Source organism: Parasteatoda tepidariorum, chromosome 11 (assembly GCF_982258835.1).
Source record: "Parasteatoda tepidariorum strain Cologne lab strain chromosome 11, Ptep-v5.0, whole genome shotgun sequence".
Taxonomy (NCBI): Eukaryota; Metazoa; Arthropoda; class Arachnida; order Araneae; family Theridiidae; genus Parasteatoda; species Parasteatoda tepidariorum.
The window spans coordinates 60715026-60737915 of record NC_141765.1 but is presented as its reverse complement, the minus strand read 5'-3'; the positions used below and the strand labels follow the sequence as shown (position 1 = coordinate 60737915).

Below are 22890 nucleotides of genomic sequence, written 5' to 3'. Positions count from 1 at the left end.
CTTAGCTTTTCATAAATATAAAAACCCATCTATTTTGTATAGTACTTATACAGATTGAACATTTGTTTATTTTTCTACATAACTATGATAGTTGCGGATAATTTTACAGTTCAATAGTAATATGCCAATAATTTAATTTTGATGAATAAGATTTAATGGGAAAACTCAAACAAACTTTTAAAATCTCGTATCTATACTATTTAAAACTTAAAATCTGAAATCCAAAGACAGAAAGAATTCACCTGCAATTTTTAGTCAAAAAACTAAACGCAATACTGTAATATATTTAAATTCATAGCCTTTATGTCGGGGAATAATAGTAATATATGCAATTACAAGCGGGTTTAGATTATTATTTTTTGTACAAATATGGATAAATTTGTTACGTAACTGTTGAAATGTAATAAGATGTTTAAATGAGTATAGAAAATGCTATTTCACCTTCCACGTAGCTGCATTTCTTCGGAAATAACAAAATGTGTTTTGAAACCAGTTGTATATTTCATTTAAAGTTAGCTGCCTTTCTGGAGATTCAATAATGGCCTAAAATAAATAAATTATGAGAATAAATAAAACAAAATACTAATAAAATTGTTCTAAGAGACAATCTAACAATTGTGATATTGAAATCAATAAATTATATTGAAATCGCCGACCAGGTGGCTGAGTGGTTAGCGTGCCTGACTGCGGAGCCGATGGTTGCGGGTTCGAATCCCGCTCAGTGCATGTATGTTTCTTTCTATCTCTCGTCCTTTCTTCTGTGTGATTGTGTGCATGTGTCCCACCCTATAAACGGGTTTGTGGTTGTATGACGTGGGCGACGCTACACCACCGCCGTGGCTTAGCCATTGGTACTCACTGGGTAACGATAAAAGAGTAGCAATTCCGGCATTTCTGAGGTCGATGGGCCCGCCATTAACCAAAAAAAAAAAAAAAAAAAATACTGAATTTTACATATTAATTCTGTTTTCGGACGTACAACATAAATTTAGTGAAAGTTGGTAAGCATCGATATATTTTTGTATTTTTCAATATTTTACTTATTTTTTTTTTTTTTATAAAAATAATAATTGGATATAATGCTGCGATTTAATTTACCGTACTAAGTATCATAAAAATAATCAATGATTTGAAAAATCATTTAAATAAAAACGGTGGGATATAGAAAGGAATCGTTTGCTGCTCTTTGCTTAGTAAACCAAATATTTTTGTTTTCATTTAATTTCAAAACTAGTTACAAATTTTTTCCAACAAATATCGCTACTAATAGAAAATCTATGAATCAATGCTTTCAAAATATCTACCATTTGGAGCAACATTTGAGAACGAAAAGGTGAAATTAACATTAAGGAAATCAAACTTTCACCTGCCTGAACTGTTGGAACCATTTTTTCAAGATCGTGGTTCCCCCTCATATCTTGAGGGTTAAGAATCCAAATCCATCGTAGAAATGTTAGTTTACTCAGAAAATTTACAGCCTTGCGTCTGATTTCATAATTAAAATGTCGAGTGCACTGATTAATTAGCATATTTAACACTAGTCCATCAAACTATTAAGATAGAGTACTAGTACATGAAAATCAGATCATTAGATCAAAGAATATTAAGGTGTCTGCTAGACGAAAAACGTGGTTTTGAGCAAACACAGGTTAAAGGATTGCGGATAAACATAGGTTGAAGGTTTGTGAAAAATGTTTTAGAACCGTTAGAGGTAGAAATTATGAAGTGAAAATAGTAAGATGTAGTTTTTGTTCGAAAAAGAATAAGTCACTTAAATCGGAAATCGGAATCACTGAATCGGAAAAATTCTTTTAAAAATTGAGGTTCACGTCTTACATGTATATTTAAAGTTTACTCCATCCTCAAAGTGAGCTTTATCGGCCATTTTGGATTTGTTTAACTTGTCTAAATAGCTATATCAAACGTCGTAAATAAACACAAGTAGAAAATTGAACTTTTTGTATTTAAAACTTTAATTACTACTAAATTTTAAATTATAAGTTATGATGTAGCAGAAACGTCTCAAATCATATAAGAATCAAAATATTTAGTTAAGTTAAATCTATACTTTTGTATGGAGGTATCACTTGAAAGTGTGAGAACACAATCATCAATAAAATTAAAAAAAATACAAATAAATGACTCCGTAAAATTTTAAATATAAAATGTGTTGATAAAGTGAAAAATGAAACACTGCTTAATGTGTGCAATCAAAAACCAGGAAATTTAAAAAAATAATAATGTGGAGATGGAATGGCTATGTATTTGAAAAAAAATTTCATGTGAGACGGGCTTTGGATATACCCCACCCCCTGATAAACGAACAAGGCTATGACCATGGATGATTTGGCGTAGTTGGTTGTGTTGGAAAAGTACAGAGAGAGTGGTATCAGCTCAGGCGCTGTCCACGTCTTCTGACCAGGGTCAAAATTACGAGGCATTCCTACCATGTCTATAAGCGATAGAGCCCTGAAAATGGAGCTAGCTGTTTGGCCATGGCTGAGTGATGATGATAAGGCGTAGAGGAAACGAGAGAGAAATCAAAGGTATTTGTAAAAATTAGAATGACATATAGCGCTTTGCTAAAAATCGGGTGAGTTAGAGAGGCATAACTGAGACCAAGTGATCCTTTAAGAAATGTAAAGTTTAAAAAAAATCCTATCAGCATGGTTTTGATCTAATTCGATGTAGTATTAAAATACGTAGGGGATAATATCTCACTTGTATAGATTTCAATGCATAAATTTCTCCTGCTAGATTAAATTTAAAATGGTAGCTAAAGCTCATAACCGAGGAATGGCTAAACTTAAGAGAATATTCATCTAACCTATGTTTTGATGTTACTTAGCAAGCACAGTTTAAAGAATCTGTGTCGCAAGCATGCATTGTTTGTTCAAAACATACGTGGGGAATGGTTAATGATAGCCCTAAATCTCCATATTTAATTTTTTTTTCTTTTTACCTATTTTTGTAATCTGTGTTTTTTTCCTATTTACACAAGAACAGACTAAATATCAAGTCATTGGACATACTTACTTGTCTTATGAGTGAAGCGTAAGTAAAGGGAGGACGGACATCTGCATTTTTATAAAATTCCCGATTCCTTGTTATTTCTAAAAAGAACATTATTATTAGAAGATATGTAATTTTATAAATAAAACTGCACAATATTTTTAAAAAAGAACTAAAACAATTTGGCTCAAAATCAAATTTTTTTAGGACTTTTATAAATCTTAAGTCCAATTTTTAACCTCATTGGAGAGCTCCAATTTTTATACTTTTTATTTTTGAAAAAAATTAAAATTTTTTATTTATATATATATATATATATATATATATATATATATATATATATATATATATATATATATATATATATATATATATATATATATATATATATATATATATATATATATTCATTTCTTTTTTCCCACCTAACACACCCAAACGAAAAATTAGACCTAATTAATTTTTTTCATTAAAACTTCTTACGGAATTAGTTTGTGTAAAAGTAAGCACGTTCGAATTTATTTATTTATTTATTTGTTCAAAATTTTACATGTTTTTAACAATGAAAGCAGTGTTAGAAAATATTGAACCTCGACCATCAACTAAAACATGTACCAAAATTTAAAAGTTTTTTTTTTTTATTTCTTGAAAAGTTTCTGAAAATGAATTGCACCTGATTAAATTATTTCTATCTTATTTTAAAACTTGCAGTACACGCTTCCAATTATTAATGCTGACAAGTTATTAAAGCTGACAATTTATTAATACTGACAGTTATTAATGTTTTCAAAAGTCAGACAAAACAGGAAAAAAACAATTTTACTGTTCCGTATTTAAAAGTGAACTAAATATAAGTTGTCTCTCACCTTACATTTGAAAATAGACAATTTATTATTTTTTGAAAATAAATAAACTATATCTGAAAATAAATAAATATTTATAGTGTTTAAAAATACTAAATTTTGTTAAGGAACAATAAAAGCATTTGCTGAAATTCAACTGTTATCTTAAAATAATATTTAGGTCGGAGTTGATTTTTAATTACAAAATTAAAATGGAAAATATATCTGTCACTTGATGTTATAATAACTAGCATCAAAATAATGAGAAAAAGTTTTTTTTTTACATTCTAAAGAAGAATATTGGAACAGTTAATTTCGTGTATTTTTGTGTTATTTTGTATTTTTGTGTTATTGTGTATTTTCGTGTAGTTTTGTGTTATAAGCACATCGCAATAAGAATAGAAGAACCTTATTGCAACGTGTTTGCCTCGTTACTTTTCTTCTGTCATTTTGAATTTACACACTGAGGAAGGTTCATGTGTACAGAACTGAAGTATATTCATTTCTGTATCTTTATTTGTGTTTTACTCAATTTGTATGCGTTGCTTTAACCATTGGATTAATCAAGCCTGGTGAATCATTCCTGTGCTGTAAGAAAATATGCCGTGCATTATCCTTTAGCTGTAAGTGCTAGATAACACAGCTAACTTTTATTTCATACATATCTTTGGATCAGAACATTAGCATAAAAAATTGTTTCAGTAGATAAAAATATTTTATTTTAAATTATGTCCAAGTTATTTCTTATTAACCTGTGTATAATATACGAATATATTTAACTAAATTTATTAAATAGACAATAGTTTTTTTATATTAAGAAAAATAAATATAGTGACATTTTTAATCGCAATGAGATTACCTTCAGTTATATCCAAATTCACTCTTTCAGCTGCCCTTCGACGAACCGGAATTTCTGGAAATCCATGAGATTCTAAACAAAAACAAAATATAAAATAAGTCAGACATGAAATAAGTATTAAAAAAAACATTCATAATTAAACTCTTAAGAGGAAATGAAACTTCTTTTATTTCAAACGCGTTATAACGAGTCTTGAACCTTAAAAAATATTTCATAAGCAATTGAAAAAAAAAAAAAAAACATTGCTCTCATGTAAATTTTATCACATTAACAGACAGTTGTGTAAATCATAATAAACGTTAAAATAAAAAGAAATATCAGGAATCTCTTTGTAAAACATCTTGAACTACTTAAAATAGCTTTATTTAAATATTTGACAAAATAAGGTTCTATTCTTACAGCTAACTAGCACACCATTAAACTTATAAGATGAAATGTTTTCAAAATATTTATACATGTTCTCTTTAAGTTCCCCGCTGTTAACTTTAACTTAAAATTCAGAAAACGTCATTTGGTGCCTACTCAGTGAGCATCCGTGGACTGTAACTACGAAAACAAGCAACATGTTCAGTTTATCACTGGCGTTAAAAAGTCGATCCACATCGGTTTTGCGACTATAGCAATGTTCAACTACGTAGCCATGTAATTTTAAGTCCAATCCAGAAGACATGCGATTTTCTACATCAAGCATTGCGACAAATTGGCCTTTGCGGAGGATTTTTTTTGCTTTATATTTGGAGGCAAAATACGAATACTTTCCAAGGTTAGCTTGACAGCAAGGAGACTCTACCTCTGAAAATTTCGTCAGCCTTGTGTTGAGCGAGAGTGGCATATGAATTGATAGCCTACACCGGGATTCAAACCTGTGATGGAAGGCAAATGCTTGGTTTGAGCTCATCCAAGAGCATATTTGATCACAAGCTAATTTATAGAGCTTGTGATCAAACGTACAAACTAAGAAAATTAAACTATGTTAATCTTCATGAATTTTTAAAATTCCTTTGATTTAACTGAGTATTTTGTACTCAGTTAAAGTTAGGGGAAGGAAATTTCTTCGAGTTAGGAGCTTTTTTGGACACAGTAAGAACATAAAAATTGGAAGAGGTTTGGAGAACTTTTGCTCGTTAAGGACTGTTTTTTAATCATGTTGGAGATTTAGCGTGAACATTAATTTGCATATATAACCAGTTTTAGAACAGCTAATTAGAATTAAAATAGTTTGAAGCAAACAAAATAAAACAGCAATCGCATCATTAAAATGTTTGAATTTTATTCATAACTTCATATTATGTATGAAAGACTTGAAGCAATATAATGATAACGAATCATATTTTCAAGTTGTTCCGAACAGCGTTTTTGGTTCAAAACACGAATTCCAAGTAGGAAATATGATATTTTCGTGGATTGGGATGTTATCTAATGCAAATTTCAGTACTAAGCTAAGGTAGAGTTTGATGTATAAATTTCAATTTTGGAAAAAATATGTCTTATTACTATTTTGCTCCAATAAAAATATAGAAATAAATGAAAGGAAAGTATTGCATACCAGGTATGGAATGATGATAGCCTTTATCACTGAGCCTCCTACGCATAGGTCCAGAGGGTGGAGGTGGGAGTAAAGGTTGATTAAGTGATGGAAGAAGTCTTGATGGAATGTTTAGTAAAGATGATGACATTGATAAAGGAACTTGATTACATGAAGGAAGTAGATTTAACGGATGAGGTGGATGAACTGCTTTGGAGGTTGGAAACTTCAAATTACCTGAATTTTTGTTATTTAAGTTACCCTATAAAAGATTTTAGCAGCAAGTAAGAAAACTTTAAAATATAAGCATCTTACAATTTAAGTGATATTAATTATGTGATTCAAAATATTGAAAAAGAAGGTGAATGATACGAAATGCTTGATTTCATTGAATGGTTGATTTCGTCAGTATTTTTCAATTCCCTGCCTCTTTTTTTAATCTCAAATCCCTAAGTAATAATAATATTTGGCCACTTTTTAGTCTGAAAGTGAGTGAGGGTTAAAGGTCAGAAAGTCCTACATATAAACTTTCTTGCTTGATTATTCGGACGTCTTCTACAGAAATATTCGTTGCTATATTTTATGTGGCCCTAAGTTAAATATTTTGCTGTGTCTTTTAAAAATTATCTTCCTAGGGGGTCCCTAGGAAAATAAATAGAACACTCTATATTTTTGCTATTTTATTAAAATGAATATGATTTTTTTTAAAAATTTCATTCCTGAAAACCAACAACTTAATCTAGAGCAAGAAACAACGTAAATAAAGCACAAAAAAAGTGCAGAAATGGACATACTATTGTTTTGGTTCTATAAACACAAACCTTCCTCAGTGTCTAAACAACAAATACAGCTTTTAGAAATCAAGTGAGCTTCCTGTTTATAGAGCCGAAACTATAGTATGTCCATTTCTGTACTTTATTTGTGCTTTATTTACGTTGTTTCTTACTTTAGACTACGTAGCACAAAGTACAGCCTGTCCTCATTTTGAACAACTTAATATTTGTTCTTTAAAATTTATATTATTGTTTCATTTTTATAGGCAGAACATTAGTGACCCTCAGGGTTGAGGAATTAACGTTTAGGTGCCCCGCTATTATACCATTTAAAATAGTTTTAATAAATCTTATTTTATAACATATATTTATATAAAGTTTTTTTGTGCCGGGACCTAGAAACAAGGGTACTTCCGTATCCGTTTCTATTTAATTTATGTGATAAAATATAAAACAATGATTGAAATTTACAATACTAAAAATAGTATAATTTTCGATTTAATAATCACATTTTCAAGTACAAGGACTTTATTTTTTTAACAGTTGGAAGGCCTAATCTTAAATATGCTAATTAACAAGTGTAGACGGTATTTTTTTTGTTACGAAATCAGATACAAAATTGAATTTAAGCTGAATAAACGTACATTGTTTTCGTAGGATTTTTAACTCCCTAAATAAGGGAGAAGGGTGGCCGCAATCTGTAAAATATGGTCTTTAGGCAGGAGAGTGGTCGAAAGTTTGAGTTTGGATCCTTTAATGTTTATTTCACTTTTTGGGTGCTTCACAATATCTTCAGAATGAACGAAGAGTTTAATCAAAGATAACTCCGGAAAAAGTTTTCCTCTATAATTGTTATTTTACTAATGGTCGAAAAAATTTCAAGTTGTACAATATACAAATTTTGGCACAAATTTAGTCGACGAAAATTTAAATGCTAATATTCAAAATTTGAAAAGAATAGGTTGAATTGTTAAAAAATACGACTTCTTTGAGACGGTGATAAGCACTCAAAAAGTGAAAATAACATGAAGAAATATTGAACCGCTTTCTTGCCTATTGGGACACTATTTTCCAGATTAAGGTTACCCAAATATTTTGAGGGTAAAGTTTTTGTATCCAACGACTCCAAAAAAAATATGTTTATTTAGAAAAAGCACGCTTTTGTGTCCGACTAACTAAAAACCATCGTCTGTACAAATTAATTTACATAATTTAAGTTAAACAATCAATCGATTAAGATTGACTAATAATAAATCTCTAAATACATAATGTTTAATGAGTGCTGACATCTAATTTGTAATAAGTTTCTAAACACATTGCAAATAGTCTTGTACTGCGATCTTGAGTATAATTTGTGATTAAAACATAATGTCCCTGCATGAGAGATGGATTGCTTTTATCTTTTTCGCACATTCTTTTTGAACACTCTATCCCGGAAATGTCACGAATTAGAGGGAAAAACATTACTGCGTCATTTTGACGGGAGAGAGAAAGAGTTAATGAAGTTAGAGAAAAAGCTGAAGTAGCCTATTAGGGTTTAAATTTAATTATGAAGAAAAAAAATATTAAATATGTAATATTTGGTCAACTACGTGACGTTATACCCTAAAGTGGTTAGTTTTGTTAAAGTCAAATGAACCAATTGATTTATTAATTTAGTATGAGAAAGTTTATTTCATAAAATTCGTGGTTGGTTTACATAAAATTTTACAAATAGTTTAAAAATACTTTTATAAGTAAGGCATAATGTAGCCTGAATGAAATATTATGTAATATGTACTACAATAATTGTAAAAACCATAGACAGAATGTCCGTAAAGTTTGAAAACTGTCAAATATTTCGAAAAATTGGATCAAAAACCTAAAAATAGACGTTTCAAATTGACCCCTGGGGATTATTGGGGGTGAAATTCATTTAAATTTGACCCCCGAAACTCCTCCCTAAAGTTGAATGGAGAAAACTTCAAAATCTAAAATGGGAATAAATGCACATGCACATTTGAATTCTACTTTAAAAAAGAAAAAAAAACTAGTTTCACCTGCAGTTTAATTTTAACTTTGGATCACAGATGGTTCTCTAATTGCAAAATGAAAAATGGGTATAAATTGTTTAAAATAGATAGATCACTGAATTCATTTTTTGAAAATATTTTATATGACTTTTTTTAGGTTTGTGATCCGATGCATTTTTCTCGAAAACTTTAATCCTTTTCATGTTTTTCTGACACTCAGTATACCACTGAAAAGCGCGTAAAGAAATTTACGATGAGTAACACTTAAATATTTCTAAATTATAATAAAAAGTAATTATAAAATTTTCCAAATAATAGTATGATTTGTGAAAAAAAAGTTCAGATGTTAACAATTAATTGAATAAGTTAAAAGAATTCTGAAATAGCAATATTAAAAGGTAAGTAGGAAGATTATTCGATATTGATAATAATTCGCATTGCATTAGATCGTAGTTCGAAAAAGGTATAAAATTGTTTACTAACCATGTCTAAATTTCCAGATGAAGTAGTTTTCATGTGCAAATGTTCCATCATGGCTTGAAGCCGATTTTTCTCTTTGTCTAGCTGCATTTCCAGTTGAGAGACTACTTGCATTTGAACACGGGCTTGAGCTGTGCTTCGATCGTCTAACTGATGTTCATGATTTAAATGTCTGCGTATAAAATGGCAATTTTTTTGTGAATTAAAAAATATTAATTTTTAAATCAATTTAAAATGCAAAATTAAATCAGTCAATACGATTTAATCAAATACCCCACTCAAGACCCCATCAAATACCCCACCAATACCCCATCAAATACCCACCCCCAATTAAGAGACAGAAACAGATAGCCGGAAAAGTTCTGTTGCTTTAGATGAGTCAGCTGTGAGTGCTGAAACTACCTTCAGTATTTTTGGCTACCAGCCTAATTAAAACTACAATAGGTATAGTGGGAAAAAACCACTTCAGAAGAAAGAAATGGAGGAAACACATTTTCAAAAATAAATATCAAATATTAAAACAGTTTTTTAGCAGTTTATAGTTCCAATCTAGTTTAAACAATAGTATTAATTTTCGTTATTTTTTAATAAGAGAAAACTAAAAAGCATCAATAAGAAAAAAATTACTTAATGAGTTTCTAAAAGAAATTAAAATTGCTGTAGTGTGTAATTATTTTATGTAAATGAGTATAGTGAAACCTAATTTCATAATTATATAAAAAACTGTTAAATGATAGTCAAACTTTGTTAATGATACTTAATTTACAAACCACATACTAAGCACATTCACCTACATGCACTTACGCAATTTAAAATTTTAAATAGCATACTAATGTTTATAAACAAACATTGTTAAGGATGATAACTTAAATCAACTCGCAAATAATATGATATATAGACTTTTAAAATTGTGTATGAAACCAAAATAATAATAATAATAATTTGATAGAAATTATTTAATAGTTTTTGAAAATAGATATAAAAAAATTAACTATTTATACTATATTAAATTTGTTTAAATTTAAGCTACATTTACAATACTTCTAAACAATTAAAGTGGTCTTTTTTAGTTTCTACCATTTCGTACAGTTTCTTCCACATAGTTTTTGCCATTCAATCCTTTTTTTTTTCGTTGGAAACATTCTATAGCGCAAATAGTGCAAAATTCAGATTTTGCGTCAATTTTGAGTTACAATGTTCTAGAATTTTGGGAGGAAACTTACTTAAGAAAATCTTGATAATCATCGCAGAAAGTTTCGCATCCTGGCCATTTACATACACCATGTCCAAAAAGAAGATGATTTTGTGGGTCTTCTTTAGGAGTAGCTGTTCTACGACTGGATGGTGGAGTTATAGAAGGTGATATAACATTTTGCTGGCCATTTTGTAGTTGAGGTGTTGGACCATGATGATTGCCATTTGTTATATTTGGTTCTTCATTATTTTTCCATGAAGTGGCATTGGAATCTGGCTTTTCATCTGTGAAAGAAAAGTTTGTCACCTTACCGCATGACGAACGTAAATAGATTGAAAGATGTCATTTATATAAGAAAGTTTTTTTTGACACTATAGGCTTCAAAATTTTTTTCACTCTTAATTTATTTGTATGTAATTTAATTTTTGACTTTAAAAAAAATTCCGTTCTATAATTGCTTATATAATCCAGCTTTCAAACATTAAAAACAGATTTTTAAATTACATTTCAGTATCCTCCGATTGCTGTTTTCTACTTGTATTTAAAATCTTGTGTCTTACAACATATATTATATTATAAAATAATTTTGACATTATTATTATTATTAAATTAATTTTAAAATTTATTTCAAAAATATTGTAAAAATTTATCAAAGATTTGAAACGTTTGCATTACTTCTGCACAAAAATTCTCAAACTTTGTTGATTTTAAGAGAATTCAGGGACAATGGGTGGTTTTTGTCCTTTTATTAATTTAAGTAATGCTTTTTTTTAAATTTAGTGTAATATAAAATTGATTTCGAAAATAAAGCAAAGCTCATAACATCACATATAATGGAAGTTTGTATATGAAGAGTAAATAAAAAGCATAAAATATTAAAAAAGGAAAAAAATTTAAAAATATTTAAATTTAATTTTTTTTCATTTAAAGAGTACATTAATTTTTTACGTACAAAATAAGATTCCAATTAAATATATTTAGAATACAATAAAGATTCTTACCTTTAAGGTGATCGCTAAAAATTATGTTCTGCCGTAAATACAATAAAATAGCTTACCTCTCTTTTTACGTAAACTGACAGTAACGTGAATTGACTTTCACGCGGTCTATCATATCATAATGAACGTTTGTTTAAAAAAATAAAAGAAGTACAAATGAATTACCTAATATATATAGAAACAATGAGAAAAATCTAGTCTAATGAAAAACTAAAAATAATATGAATAATAAATGAGTAAAAGTATTTCATAAAACAATATTTTTAAAATTGCATGGATAAAAATGGAATCTTTTTAAATATTGGAGCTCTATCTCAAACACAGGAGTTAATTTTTTGCAAAACCAAATATTAATGAAATATATGAATATAAACTAAATACTAAATAGATTTTTTATTTTAATATTTTTCATAGTTATTTTTTATTTGGTTGATATACAAAAGTTAAACAACAAAGCAAATAGTATGCTTTTAATATCGTCAAATAAAATAAAACTTTAAAAAAATGTTGCAAATGAAAAACTAAGTTTTTTGACTATTGGATTTTTATGAATACAGGATGAACTGGAAGAAATACTCTTTTGTTGCATAGTTATCGTTCCATGTACAAAATCTAAATACGGAAATACGTTAGTGGGTATATCAATATCAATGCGTAGCCCCAAGAAAATTTCTCTATATAATTTTTGTTTCTAATTTCTTAAAATATATTTTAAAATTAAGTAAATTAAGTTTTTGTTTATCTATTTTCATTAAAAATTGCAAATGAATAATATTTGAATATTGTTAATAATTTTATAAATATATTAAATATTATAATTTCTTTATTAGAAACAAAACAAGAACAAAAAGTGGTCATTAATATTTTAAATCGAAAGAATTTTTATTTAATAACTAAAAAACAATGTATATTCGGGTGTTTTAAATCAACTGACCGTGAGCAGCATTGGAATTGTAAGGAGTCGAAGCCATAAAATACTGTCGATGACTCTGTTGGAGTTGTTGTATCAATTGGTGTTGTTGAGCAGAAAGTTGTTGTAACTGAGCTTGCAATTGATGACGAGATCCTTTCTCAGAATTCATTTCCATGGGCAAACTTGTTAATTGTTGTAATACTTGATTTTGTTGAAGCATGTTAATTTGAAGCTGTTCTTGCAAATGAGGTATAAAGGATTCCAGCTGCTTCAGTTGTTGTTGTTGATGCTGGTAAAGAAAAACATACATCAGGATGTTAAATTCTTATTTTTTTTAAATTTAAATTTATCATTATCATTTAGTTCCAGAAAAAGGTGGCATAGAGCTGCACCAACTACTTTTGTAACTCTGTTAATATCTAAATATTAAATCATCAATCGTTTTGCTATAACTTAATTTAATATAAACTGCAAAGTATTAATAATTTCAAAATAGATGTTTCGTTAAATTACATTGCTAAAAATTTATAATACACATTTATAAATTTTAACCATATTTTATAAGTCTATGGAAATTATTATTTTGTGAATTAAAGCAGGAAATTCTAAGTAAAATTTTTAATATTACTATTATTAATTAATATTAGTATTATAAATTAATATTAATTACTTTTATTATTATTTATTATAAGTTAATATAAATTATATTAATATCTTTTAAATTAGGATAAATAAATAAATTATTATTTTGTAAAATAATATTAATTATTTTTTCAGACTTTAAATTAAAATTACTTTTTCGGCATTGACTTCTCTACTAAGTTCAAAGAGCCAATACCTAGAATGAAAAGGCTTTATTTAAGAAGAAAGGGGAGTTCTGCCCTCCCTCAGTTTTAGAAATTTATGAGCACCTTTTTCAGGGTTTCATTAAGGGTTTCAGGATTTCATAAATCATGTTAAGAACTTTCGAAGGCATTTCGATCTATTTGTTTCCCCTCCTTCCTGGTAAGTGAACAAAACTAAATATTCAGTTTTAGTATTTTGGCTTTACTACTAGATCATACCAACATATACCGTAGTTTCGAAATTTAGGCGACAAGTTTTCGTTTTGGAATTAGCTAATGATTGTGTTGAGATATGTATGAAACCAAAGTACATCACATGTTCTAAGTTAAGACAAATTTCATGTAATTACGAAAAATTAAATGTTTGATTCCATTCTAAATATCAGTTCGTCTGATTATTACTTTATAAAATTTACTCACATTATAAAATACAAAACTCAGGATTAGATCTAATAAATGACCAGATTTTAAATATTTAAATTTTCGATAGTTCAATAGTTCTGTCAATAGTTCTTAATACTGCACAAATATGCTTCAAGTTTTTGCAACACTTATATTTTAAGATATTTTGCTTTAAATTCATGTTTAACTTGTAATATGTGTAGTTTCAAAATTAATTTCCTTCTAAAAATACTGCCATCGAGCTATCACTGTATAATCAAGACCAAACAGATCTGTTATCGTGGGCTAGACAGGTGATGTTGGCTGTACTTTAGAGACCCCTGTTTTAGAGTATGTACAATAAATCTGATCTTATTTATAGAAATTTTTCGCAGAAATGTAGTGAAAGTGAAATAAAATATTTTACATTTGCTAATATTTCATGTGTGTTGCATTTAAATCCTTTTTAGAACTTTTTTTTTCCAAAATAGAGCATGAAAAAAAATCTGGTAAAATTACCTTACAGTATGGTAAAAACATTACTGGTTAAAAAGCCTAATTCTGGTAAAACCAAACTATACGGTATTTAAATCATTCATTAGGTAACTTCTCAGTTTATATGGTAACGGTTTACAGGAAATTCTAGTTTTCATAATTACAGTTCTTATCACTACACATTTTGTAACAAATACAAAACTGAAAAGTAAATTTAACTGAATAAATGTTTTTATGTCACACTCTAAGGTATCGTGATAAAATTACAGAATTTTACCTAATTAACTAAATTTTAACACATATTATAAACAGTATTTTACTGTTAATTTTATCAAAAGTCTTTACCAAGGCGTTTCGGTAAAAATTTTCGCGCTTTTTGGTATTTTTATAGAGCTAGAAACATGATAATTTTTACCATATCCTGGTAGTTTTTACCATATTTTTTTTCTCAGTGTGGGACTTTAAACATGAACTTTTTTCGAACTTCTTACATGAACACTTAGCGAAAAAGAAGCATAAAGGGAGTATCTTTTTGTTTCTGAAAATTGAACAAGTATTAAAAAGAAAACTTTGTAATATCATTGAAAATTGAGAAAGCTTAATTTTTTATAAAATTTCTCCGATTTAAAAAAGAGTTATGCTTGTAACGATGAAAAATTTTAATAATTGTAAAAATAGTATAAATCAGTAAAAATTGAAAAGTAATTTTGAAATATCATCTACATTTGAAATGATTTAAAGAGAGTATACTTAGTAAGCTCACTTAATGAATACTATATTAATAAGCCTTTCATTCATTTTTTTCAATCTTAAAAAAGACATATTTATATATTTTCTTAATTAAATATTTTCAATAGCTTATTTATGTTACAAAAAGCGTAATGAAAAATTAGGCGAAAAATAATTTAGCGATTCAAATCAGTGTCATAACAACTATTTCAAATATTAAATTACTTTCAGAGATACAAACTAGCAGCAATTTTTTTTGTAAAGGTGAGTATATGTTTGTGTAATAAAAATGAAAAATAAAGAAATATATACATTACTAAGCCTCATTCTTACGAACAATAAAATAAATTCGCCAAAGATGAAATAATAAAGGCTAATAAAATAAGGATAAAAATTATTTTTAATTACGAAACAAATAAAGAAGTTTGTTTGCAAAATAAAGGCTTGCTTCAAAATTGCAAAAAGTAATCTAAAGTGGTAGTTTCAAATTTAGAAAAACAAAACAGGAAAATTTATTAAAAAAATTTGGAAAATCGGAATTTTCTGAAGTGTTAAAAATGTCTTCTTAATTCCGAAGTTTAATCTATTGATAGTGCGGAATTCCATATTCATTTATTATATTACATGATTGTACTGATTCTGTATTTATCATACAGAATCAGTGTCATTTCAGGAAAATTGGTACAACATTAAACCCTAATATAGTAAGTATAATGTGCACAAAACCCACAATAACTTCTTTCAATGATCGAATTTTTAAGTGTTAATCTTAATGTTTTAAAATGACGAATTAAATTTTCTCATTACTATGAAATTAATTATTGTAGAAGGTATTTTAAGTTACGAAATCAGACACAGAAAACCTCTCCCTGATTAAACATAACTTTTTATTTCGATAGATGGATTTGTCACAAGTTTTTAAATGAACTAATTATGAAGTTCGTTTACAATTTGAAATCAATTTATTCGTTCGTCGTAAATTACTCAATTATGAAATTCGTTCATCCAAAGAGAATTCCATGCTAAAAAATTTTTTAATAATAATTTATTATTCTTAATGATTGCCTTACTTATTATTGGTCGAAAAGTGATTTTAGGGTAAAAGGTATACAAATTTTTACTCCTTCTTAAACTATGTAATATGTAATTTTAAATGACAAAATACAAAATTTGAACGAAATCTGAATAATATAATTTAAAAAAAGCAATATTTTAAACATGCATTTCTGTTATTTTGTGACCTTAATTCATATTGGTTCCCTTAATTTGCGAAATTTTGATCATTAGAGTGAAAGTTATTTAGGATATCTTTGTAACCTCGAACCTTAATACGCCTTTAAGCCTGAACCATAATGAACTTAATAAGGTGTATTGAACCATGTTTCCATTCAAATTGAACCATAGTATTGTGAAAAGTGTAATAATCTGGTTCAACTTAGTATCATATTATAATTGCAGCAAATTTGCTCGATATTATAGGTCATACTCTGAAATTTTTTTACAGTGTACATAATTCTACTGAGATGAGAATGCCGTCTGTTTATATATGGACAAGGGAAATTAATATTTATTCTGTAAATTCTACTATTCGCAATTTAATTGAATAACTTACTTGCTGCCTTTGGTAATAGAGAGCTTGGTGTTGCAGGAACTGTTGTATTTGGGTGGGAGATAAAAACTTTTGCATAGAACTTTGATGAGGAACCATCAAAAGTTGTGCAGCAGAGTTTAAGGGTGTTGAATCTGTCACACCATCACAGCCTTTACCGACAGTTTTGTTCTAAAAAATAAAAATAACATTTTTTAATAAATCTTGTAAACGGAATCTATGGTTATTATCATTTTTAATAATATTGTGAAACAAGGGCCGGGATAGCCTGGTTGGTAGGTCACTGGGCCTATGTCGAAGAGATCATGGGTTCTACCCCAGCCGGCCGAAGACTCCCCGTGTAGTAAATTGTGACTGATGCACGTTAAATCTGTCGGGTCACAAAGTCCTCCATGTTCCCATAGCAAATCCATACCTCTGGGGGTACTGATCCAGGAGCTCCCTTGTCTTCTGGATTGGGTTTAAAATTACAAGGTTACGGAGGTGAACATTGGTAGTCATAAACCCAGTATTGGGTCGGCTGTTTAGCGGGGGTTATAAAAATAAAATGAAATATAGTGAAGTAATTTCAGACTTAAAAGTTTAGCTATTCCATGTGTAATTAAAGGATTTCCAAAGAGAGCGTCTCTACACTCTTGGTTGCCACAGAGTGAAACAAATTCTGCCTTTGATATCAAGGCTTATGTTAATCCTATAATATCAATCTGTTGCAATTCAAAAAGAAACAAAAGTTTCAAGGGAGATTTGATAAAGTTTTGAATAAATGTTAGATATGAATATCTTGTATTAATGGAAAAGGCTATAAGGGTTTGTTCACAATCGCTTTGCTACCTCAGACCAGTGTATTTTCATCAGTTGCTGTTCTAAAGAGCAAATGTTATATAAAATAACCATTAAAAAGAATTGCGGCTAGCTATATTCACAGATTTGAAATGTTACGTAATGAATAACTATTTCATCCATCGCACTAAACAAATTCACAATACCTTCGAATGTAGATGATATTTTCTCTCTATTTTTATTCTCTTCATACATTACTGTTACTTATATTATTATTTTACCTACTATTATTATTAATGCCTAGTTCTGGACCATGATCTCACTAACAATTCTATTCCATTATAGTCTATTGAGCTCGTTTGTTTTGAAATTTTTCATTCTCCTGAGATTTCTGCAAACTATTAATCTATTCCTCGGTCTTCCCTGTTTTTGTTGATCATGGCAAATGCTCATGATATTATTGGTACATTTTTATTAAGTACAGATAAAGTATCTAAGTGAATTTCATCTGTGAGTGTATTCTTTCTATATTCTGATCGTTCAGTTTCACGGCATCTGTTTCATAGCCATACGCACCTTAAATATATATTATACGTTCATAATAAGTATTATACCTCAGATAAATAGCAAAGAGCAGTAAAACAATTTTAAATCTCGTAAGGGAACCACAACTTAGCAAAGTTTGGAAGCACCTTGGACAAAAAAATTGGGGCAACTTTCGATTTCGGTTTTAGAACTATGACGAAAAAGGCAAAAATTAACACATTATTGACCGATGACGAATTAAATCGTCAATGCACTTGAAATGTCGAGTTAATTCTATATCAGACAATATTGCTTATGCATCAAATCAATATTTAGTATGTTTTACTTTACTTCTTCATTCAATTACAAAATAATAGCCATGACGTAGTAGTTTCAGTGTAAAATTGCCGGTCAACATAGTCATAAAATTAACATTTAAAAGAGCCCTCTATCGATCAATCTATTGTCTAAACCATTGTGACCAAATTTTCCAGATTGTAAATTCCTCCTTATTTTGTTAGTTCTAAATCTAAATCTATCGAAAAAAGGTATATTTATTCAAAAGAAGTACGCTTTTGTGTCTGATATCGATTTAAAATAATTTAAAATATCGATCATTAATTTGCATAGATAAGACATGCTTAATGAACCATTAAAATTGCTTCTTAGTACGTAAAAATCAAAAGTTATTCAAGATTTTACGTTAATTTTTCGTACATCGAATCTAGCATAAATAATGAAAAATAATTATATTAAAAATAAACACTTTGATGTAATATTAAATTATTTTTATTATTAACTATTACTAAATTATATAAGCTATTGACTATTTTTTTTAATTTTGCTGAATGGTGAAACTTTAATATGATTGTGATTTTATTTGTGATTTTATTTCAATAATTATAACAGACATTATATTAGGCATATAATTATATTCAAAATATAAATATAATAAAACGAAAGCTTTCTGAAATAAGTTCTCATGTGATCAAAAAATTATGCGAATTATTGAAAAATTTTGATTCGGATATTAATAACCGAAAACGACAAATAATTTTTCATTTGCTGATAAAAATTAAGTGTTTATATAAACTAAGTACGAATTTTATAAATAATTATTAATATTAACCAAAGCCGAGAATTTATCATAAAAAATATCCCTTACCCAAAAAAGCATGGTTGGTGTCATTGTTGAATACTCATCAATTGAAGATGGATAACGGATGGCACAATCACGAAACGACAAGCGCATTTGCTAGGAACAGGTGTCAACGCATCTTTAAAGATAAGTAAGATGTAATTGCTTTCTTTCCAGAGATTAGAAGAGATCACTATGTCTCGCCAACGTATTGCCAATGACAAAAATCAGATCATAAATCTTCTTTCTGTTTTAGCATATGGCATAAATCCAGCGAAAAACAATTCGCAAAAGTAGGGAAAAGAGTACATCAAACAAAACATTTTATCAGACACAGGCATTAGGAGCCATATTAATCGTGAAATTTGTATTACTGCATTAATGTTTATATGTGTTTGACTGTTGGAAATATTAACACTTAGGATTAAAGTCTTGAGATTGTGAGTAATGCTACTCACAAACCAACTATAACGTGATGTAAGATTTTAGAAATATGAATTATTTTCTTCTTGTAACATTCTTCACGATGACACATATTTTTGAGTAAGAAAATATCAGATACGCATCGTCACATTAAATTCGGTCATTTTAATAAATATTATATTTTGTGGAGTTCATCTGAAAAAATATATATAGTAACTTCTGATCTATTCATCAGATTTCCCCATTTTAACATGCAATCTTCATGATGCAAGAATTACATGAGAGTTAGTTTGAGAATAATGCTACTCAAAAGTAACTAATACTTGATGTATCATACGGTTACAGAAGTTTGATTTTTTTTCTTCAAAAATTCTTCACTGTAGCGTATTTTTGAACTAGAAAATGTTAATCTGAGACACAACATCACCTTAGAGTTGGATATTTAAATAATTGTGATTTTTAGTGCAGGACGAAGAAAAAAAAAACACAATAAATATTTTTTGTTCAATGATCGGATATTCACATGCTAACATATTATCTTAATTGCTCGATGATCACGTGATAGTTACTTTATGATTAAAGATGCTCACAGACCAACAACAGCGTTATATAAGATTATATAAATGTAGATCATTACTTCTTTGATTATTCTACAACAGTGTTTCCCAAACTTATGACTTTTGTGCACCCTTTCTAAATTTTTCGCAACGCTGTGGTGAACCATTAATAAAAAAATTTATGTATTTTTTAAAAAATATGTTTTCTTTTTTCTTTTTTGGTGCAAAGTTCTGTTAATAAGTTTATATGCATCAGTGAGAAGGATGACATTGTTTTTGCTGTGATAAAAAAAATTGCACAAAAGTCAAAAATCACAACTGGCTGTTGACACCATTAATTATTAAAAGTTAACTCTGCAAAAAATAGCCAATAGAAAAATACGTAATCGTAAATTTTCATGGTTAGCTTTGTTTTTAAATAAAATTTTTTGAAATTCTCGTTTGTTGCAAGATACATTATAAAGAACGTGTAACGTGTTCCCGTACCCCTGGGGGTACGCGTACCACACTTTGGGAAACACTGTTCTACAAGATAACATATTTTTTTTGCCATAAATTATTAGTCCAAGACGCAGACTTACCATGCAATCGGTCATTTTAATATTTCTGGTATAGTGAGAATAAATTAAGGCACCCTGAATAATTTTTTGATTCTAATGATCTAATTTTCACTTCCTAATATGCAATCTTAGAGTGTTATATCCTAAATAAGTTGAATACTTAATGCAAACAACATTTTAAGTTGAGAAATCAGACGCAAGAACGTATTCTTTTTTAGTGAATCTTTTTCCAATAGATTCAAAATCACAGGCCTTCAGAAATTATAAAAATAACTAAATTTTTTAATATAAAACTTTTGCACTTTGTTTTCGGGCTCCAAATCTGAATAAATAAATACCTTTTGTAGAAGATGAAGATTTTTCAATTTGATTATTGCTTCATTGCTCTATAACAGATTTGTAATAGATAAATTCGCTTCAAAAATTTTTTTTTTTGGTTTGTTTGGTTTGGTTTGTAAAGAAAATAATACCAAATTTGTATTCTTTATAACTTAGCTATGTTCCGAAATCTATAAATATAAATTTTTGTAACAAGGTTTGCATTTTTCATCGAGTATGCATCGATTAAATTCAAAAATAAATTACAGCAATACACAGACGATAGTAACGATGTAACGTTTGTGATGAATGATTTGCATTGAGCTTAATAAAATTGTTGCTTGAATAAAAAGCTTAGAACACTTAACAATTTACAAAACATCAAAATAAAACTTAGCTTAGAAAGAAAACATTAACAAATGCGTCAGAAATTAAAAATTAGATAATCCAATTAGAGAGCAATTGCTTCTAAAACTTATAAAAATAACTTTTTAAATTTTTTATTTATTTTTTAAAGTGTTTATTTTTTAAAAGAAATAAAGTCAGTTAAGAATATTGTATTTGTTTCGGTTATTGTTTTTGGTTATTTAAATCTACATAATTTAAAATTGTATAAAAGTTTACTTACCTAAAAATTAAATTTTTTCCGGCAATTTTCAAATAAAATAATAAAAAATACTTAAAATTAAAAATTATTTTTATACGGAGTTATGTTTAAGTAAAATGATTTTTTATTAGAATGAAAAAATTTTTTTGAATCGCTTAAAAAGCTCCTGAGATATTAAAAAATTCACAGAAAGTGAAATTAACATTAAAGGAACCAAATTTCCGACCATTCTCCTCATTAAGCTAGGGAACATATTTTTCAGATTGCGACTGCTCCTTTACAAATTTTAATAGTTAATGAATAAAATCCATTGGAAAAAAAAGGTATGTTTATTCAGCGAAAGTATGCTTTTGTATCTTATTCCGTAACTTAATAGTTAGCATTAATTGATTAGCATTTGAACAATTAAGATTGAACCACTTAGTGCGAGAAACTCCAATCATGTTATTCTGGGAGTTTTTTTTTAAAGTTTTACACTGAATGAAATAAGTGAAAAATCGAATTTATATATTTTAAACAAATGCTAACGAAGTACGAGTAATGAATAAAAAACAGTTTTCAGCTTTCTTCGTATACCAGTTTCATTTTATTATTTATTCATTTTGTATTTTTCTTATGGAGGACAATTACATTAAACTAATTCTTTTAATAAAAATAAGGGGAACGAGACTTATAGAAAACAGAGAAAAATTTCATAATGCATTTGTCATCTTTTAAAAAAAGTAAGTTGACACACTTTTTTGATAACCTTATTGGTTTATTTTTATTCTTTTGTCGATATGTTTAAATTGGTTAAATAAATTGTCTGATATAGATCGATTGTTATTAAATTTCGTGGTTTGTTTTAAAATAAAATTTTTTATAAGATTCTCCATTACATTTTCAACTTATCTCATAAACTAATTGAGACTTATATTTTCTTATAGAAAATTTGTAATATTGATTTAAGGTTTTAATAATTAGTTTAGTAAACTGTACGAAATTAATAATTTGAGTTCTTTATATTTGACTTTTAATTAGTTTAAAGCATATTTTCATTATTTATTTTCATGCACGTTTTTGTAACATTTCAGACTTTTAGTACAATTGAGACCTTGTTTTTTCTTGAAAGGCACATTAATGATGCCTAGGACACAGATTTAGAACCTAGCGACAACCCTAAAAGAACTTTCACCATAACAAAAAGTTACGTTCACACGAATTAGTACTAAATTTTTCACACAAGTTTTAGAATTTTTAATATACATAACATTTACGACATTAAGACAAGTTCTCGGATCACATTTTTAATGTTCTCTTAAAGATGCATCTATA

General features: G+C 28.0%; 1 protein-coding gene across 10 annotated transcripts in view; it reads right to left on the bottom strand.

Annotated features, from left to right (window-relative positions):
* LOC107446663 (forkhead box protein P1) overlaps nucleotides 1-22890 on the bottom strand; it is a 238312-nt gene that overhangs the window by 20211 nt on the left and 195211 nt on the right. For 8 of the 10 annotated variants that reach the window (XM_016061360.4, XM_071187439.2, XM_016061362.4 and 5 more), the window contains 8 exons: nucleotides 16672-16839; nucleotides 12631-12898; nucleotides 10727-10982; nucleotides 9507-9675; nucleotides 6260-6500; nucleotides 4714-4785; nucleotides 3037-3113; nucleotides 442-543 (listed from right to left, as the gene is read on the bottom strand). In XM_016061360.4, coding sequence (XP_015916846.1) covers nucleotides 442-543; nucleotides 3037-3113; nucleotides 4714-4785; nucleotides 6260-6500; nucleotides 9507-9675; nucleotides 10727-10982; nucleotides 12631-12898; nucleotides 16672-16839 — 1353 coding nt within the window. Of the gene's footprint in view, nucleotides 1-441; nucleotides 544-3036; nucleotides 3114-4713; nucleotides 4786-6259; nucleotides 6501-9506; nucleotides 9676-10726; nucleotides 10983-12630; nucleotides 12899-16671; nucleotides 16840-19138; nucleotides 19293-22890 lie in introns of those variants that run through there. The other 2 variants (XM_071187444.2, XM_071187445.2) reach the window with 2 other exon arrangements.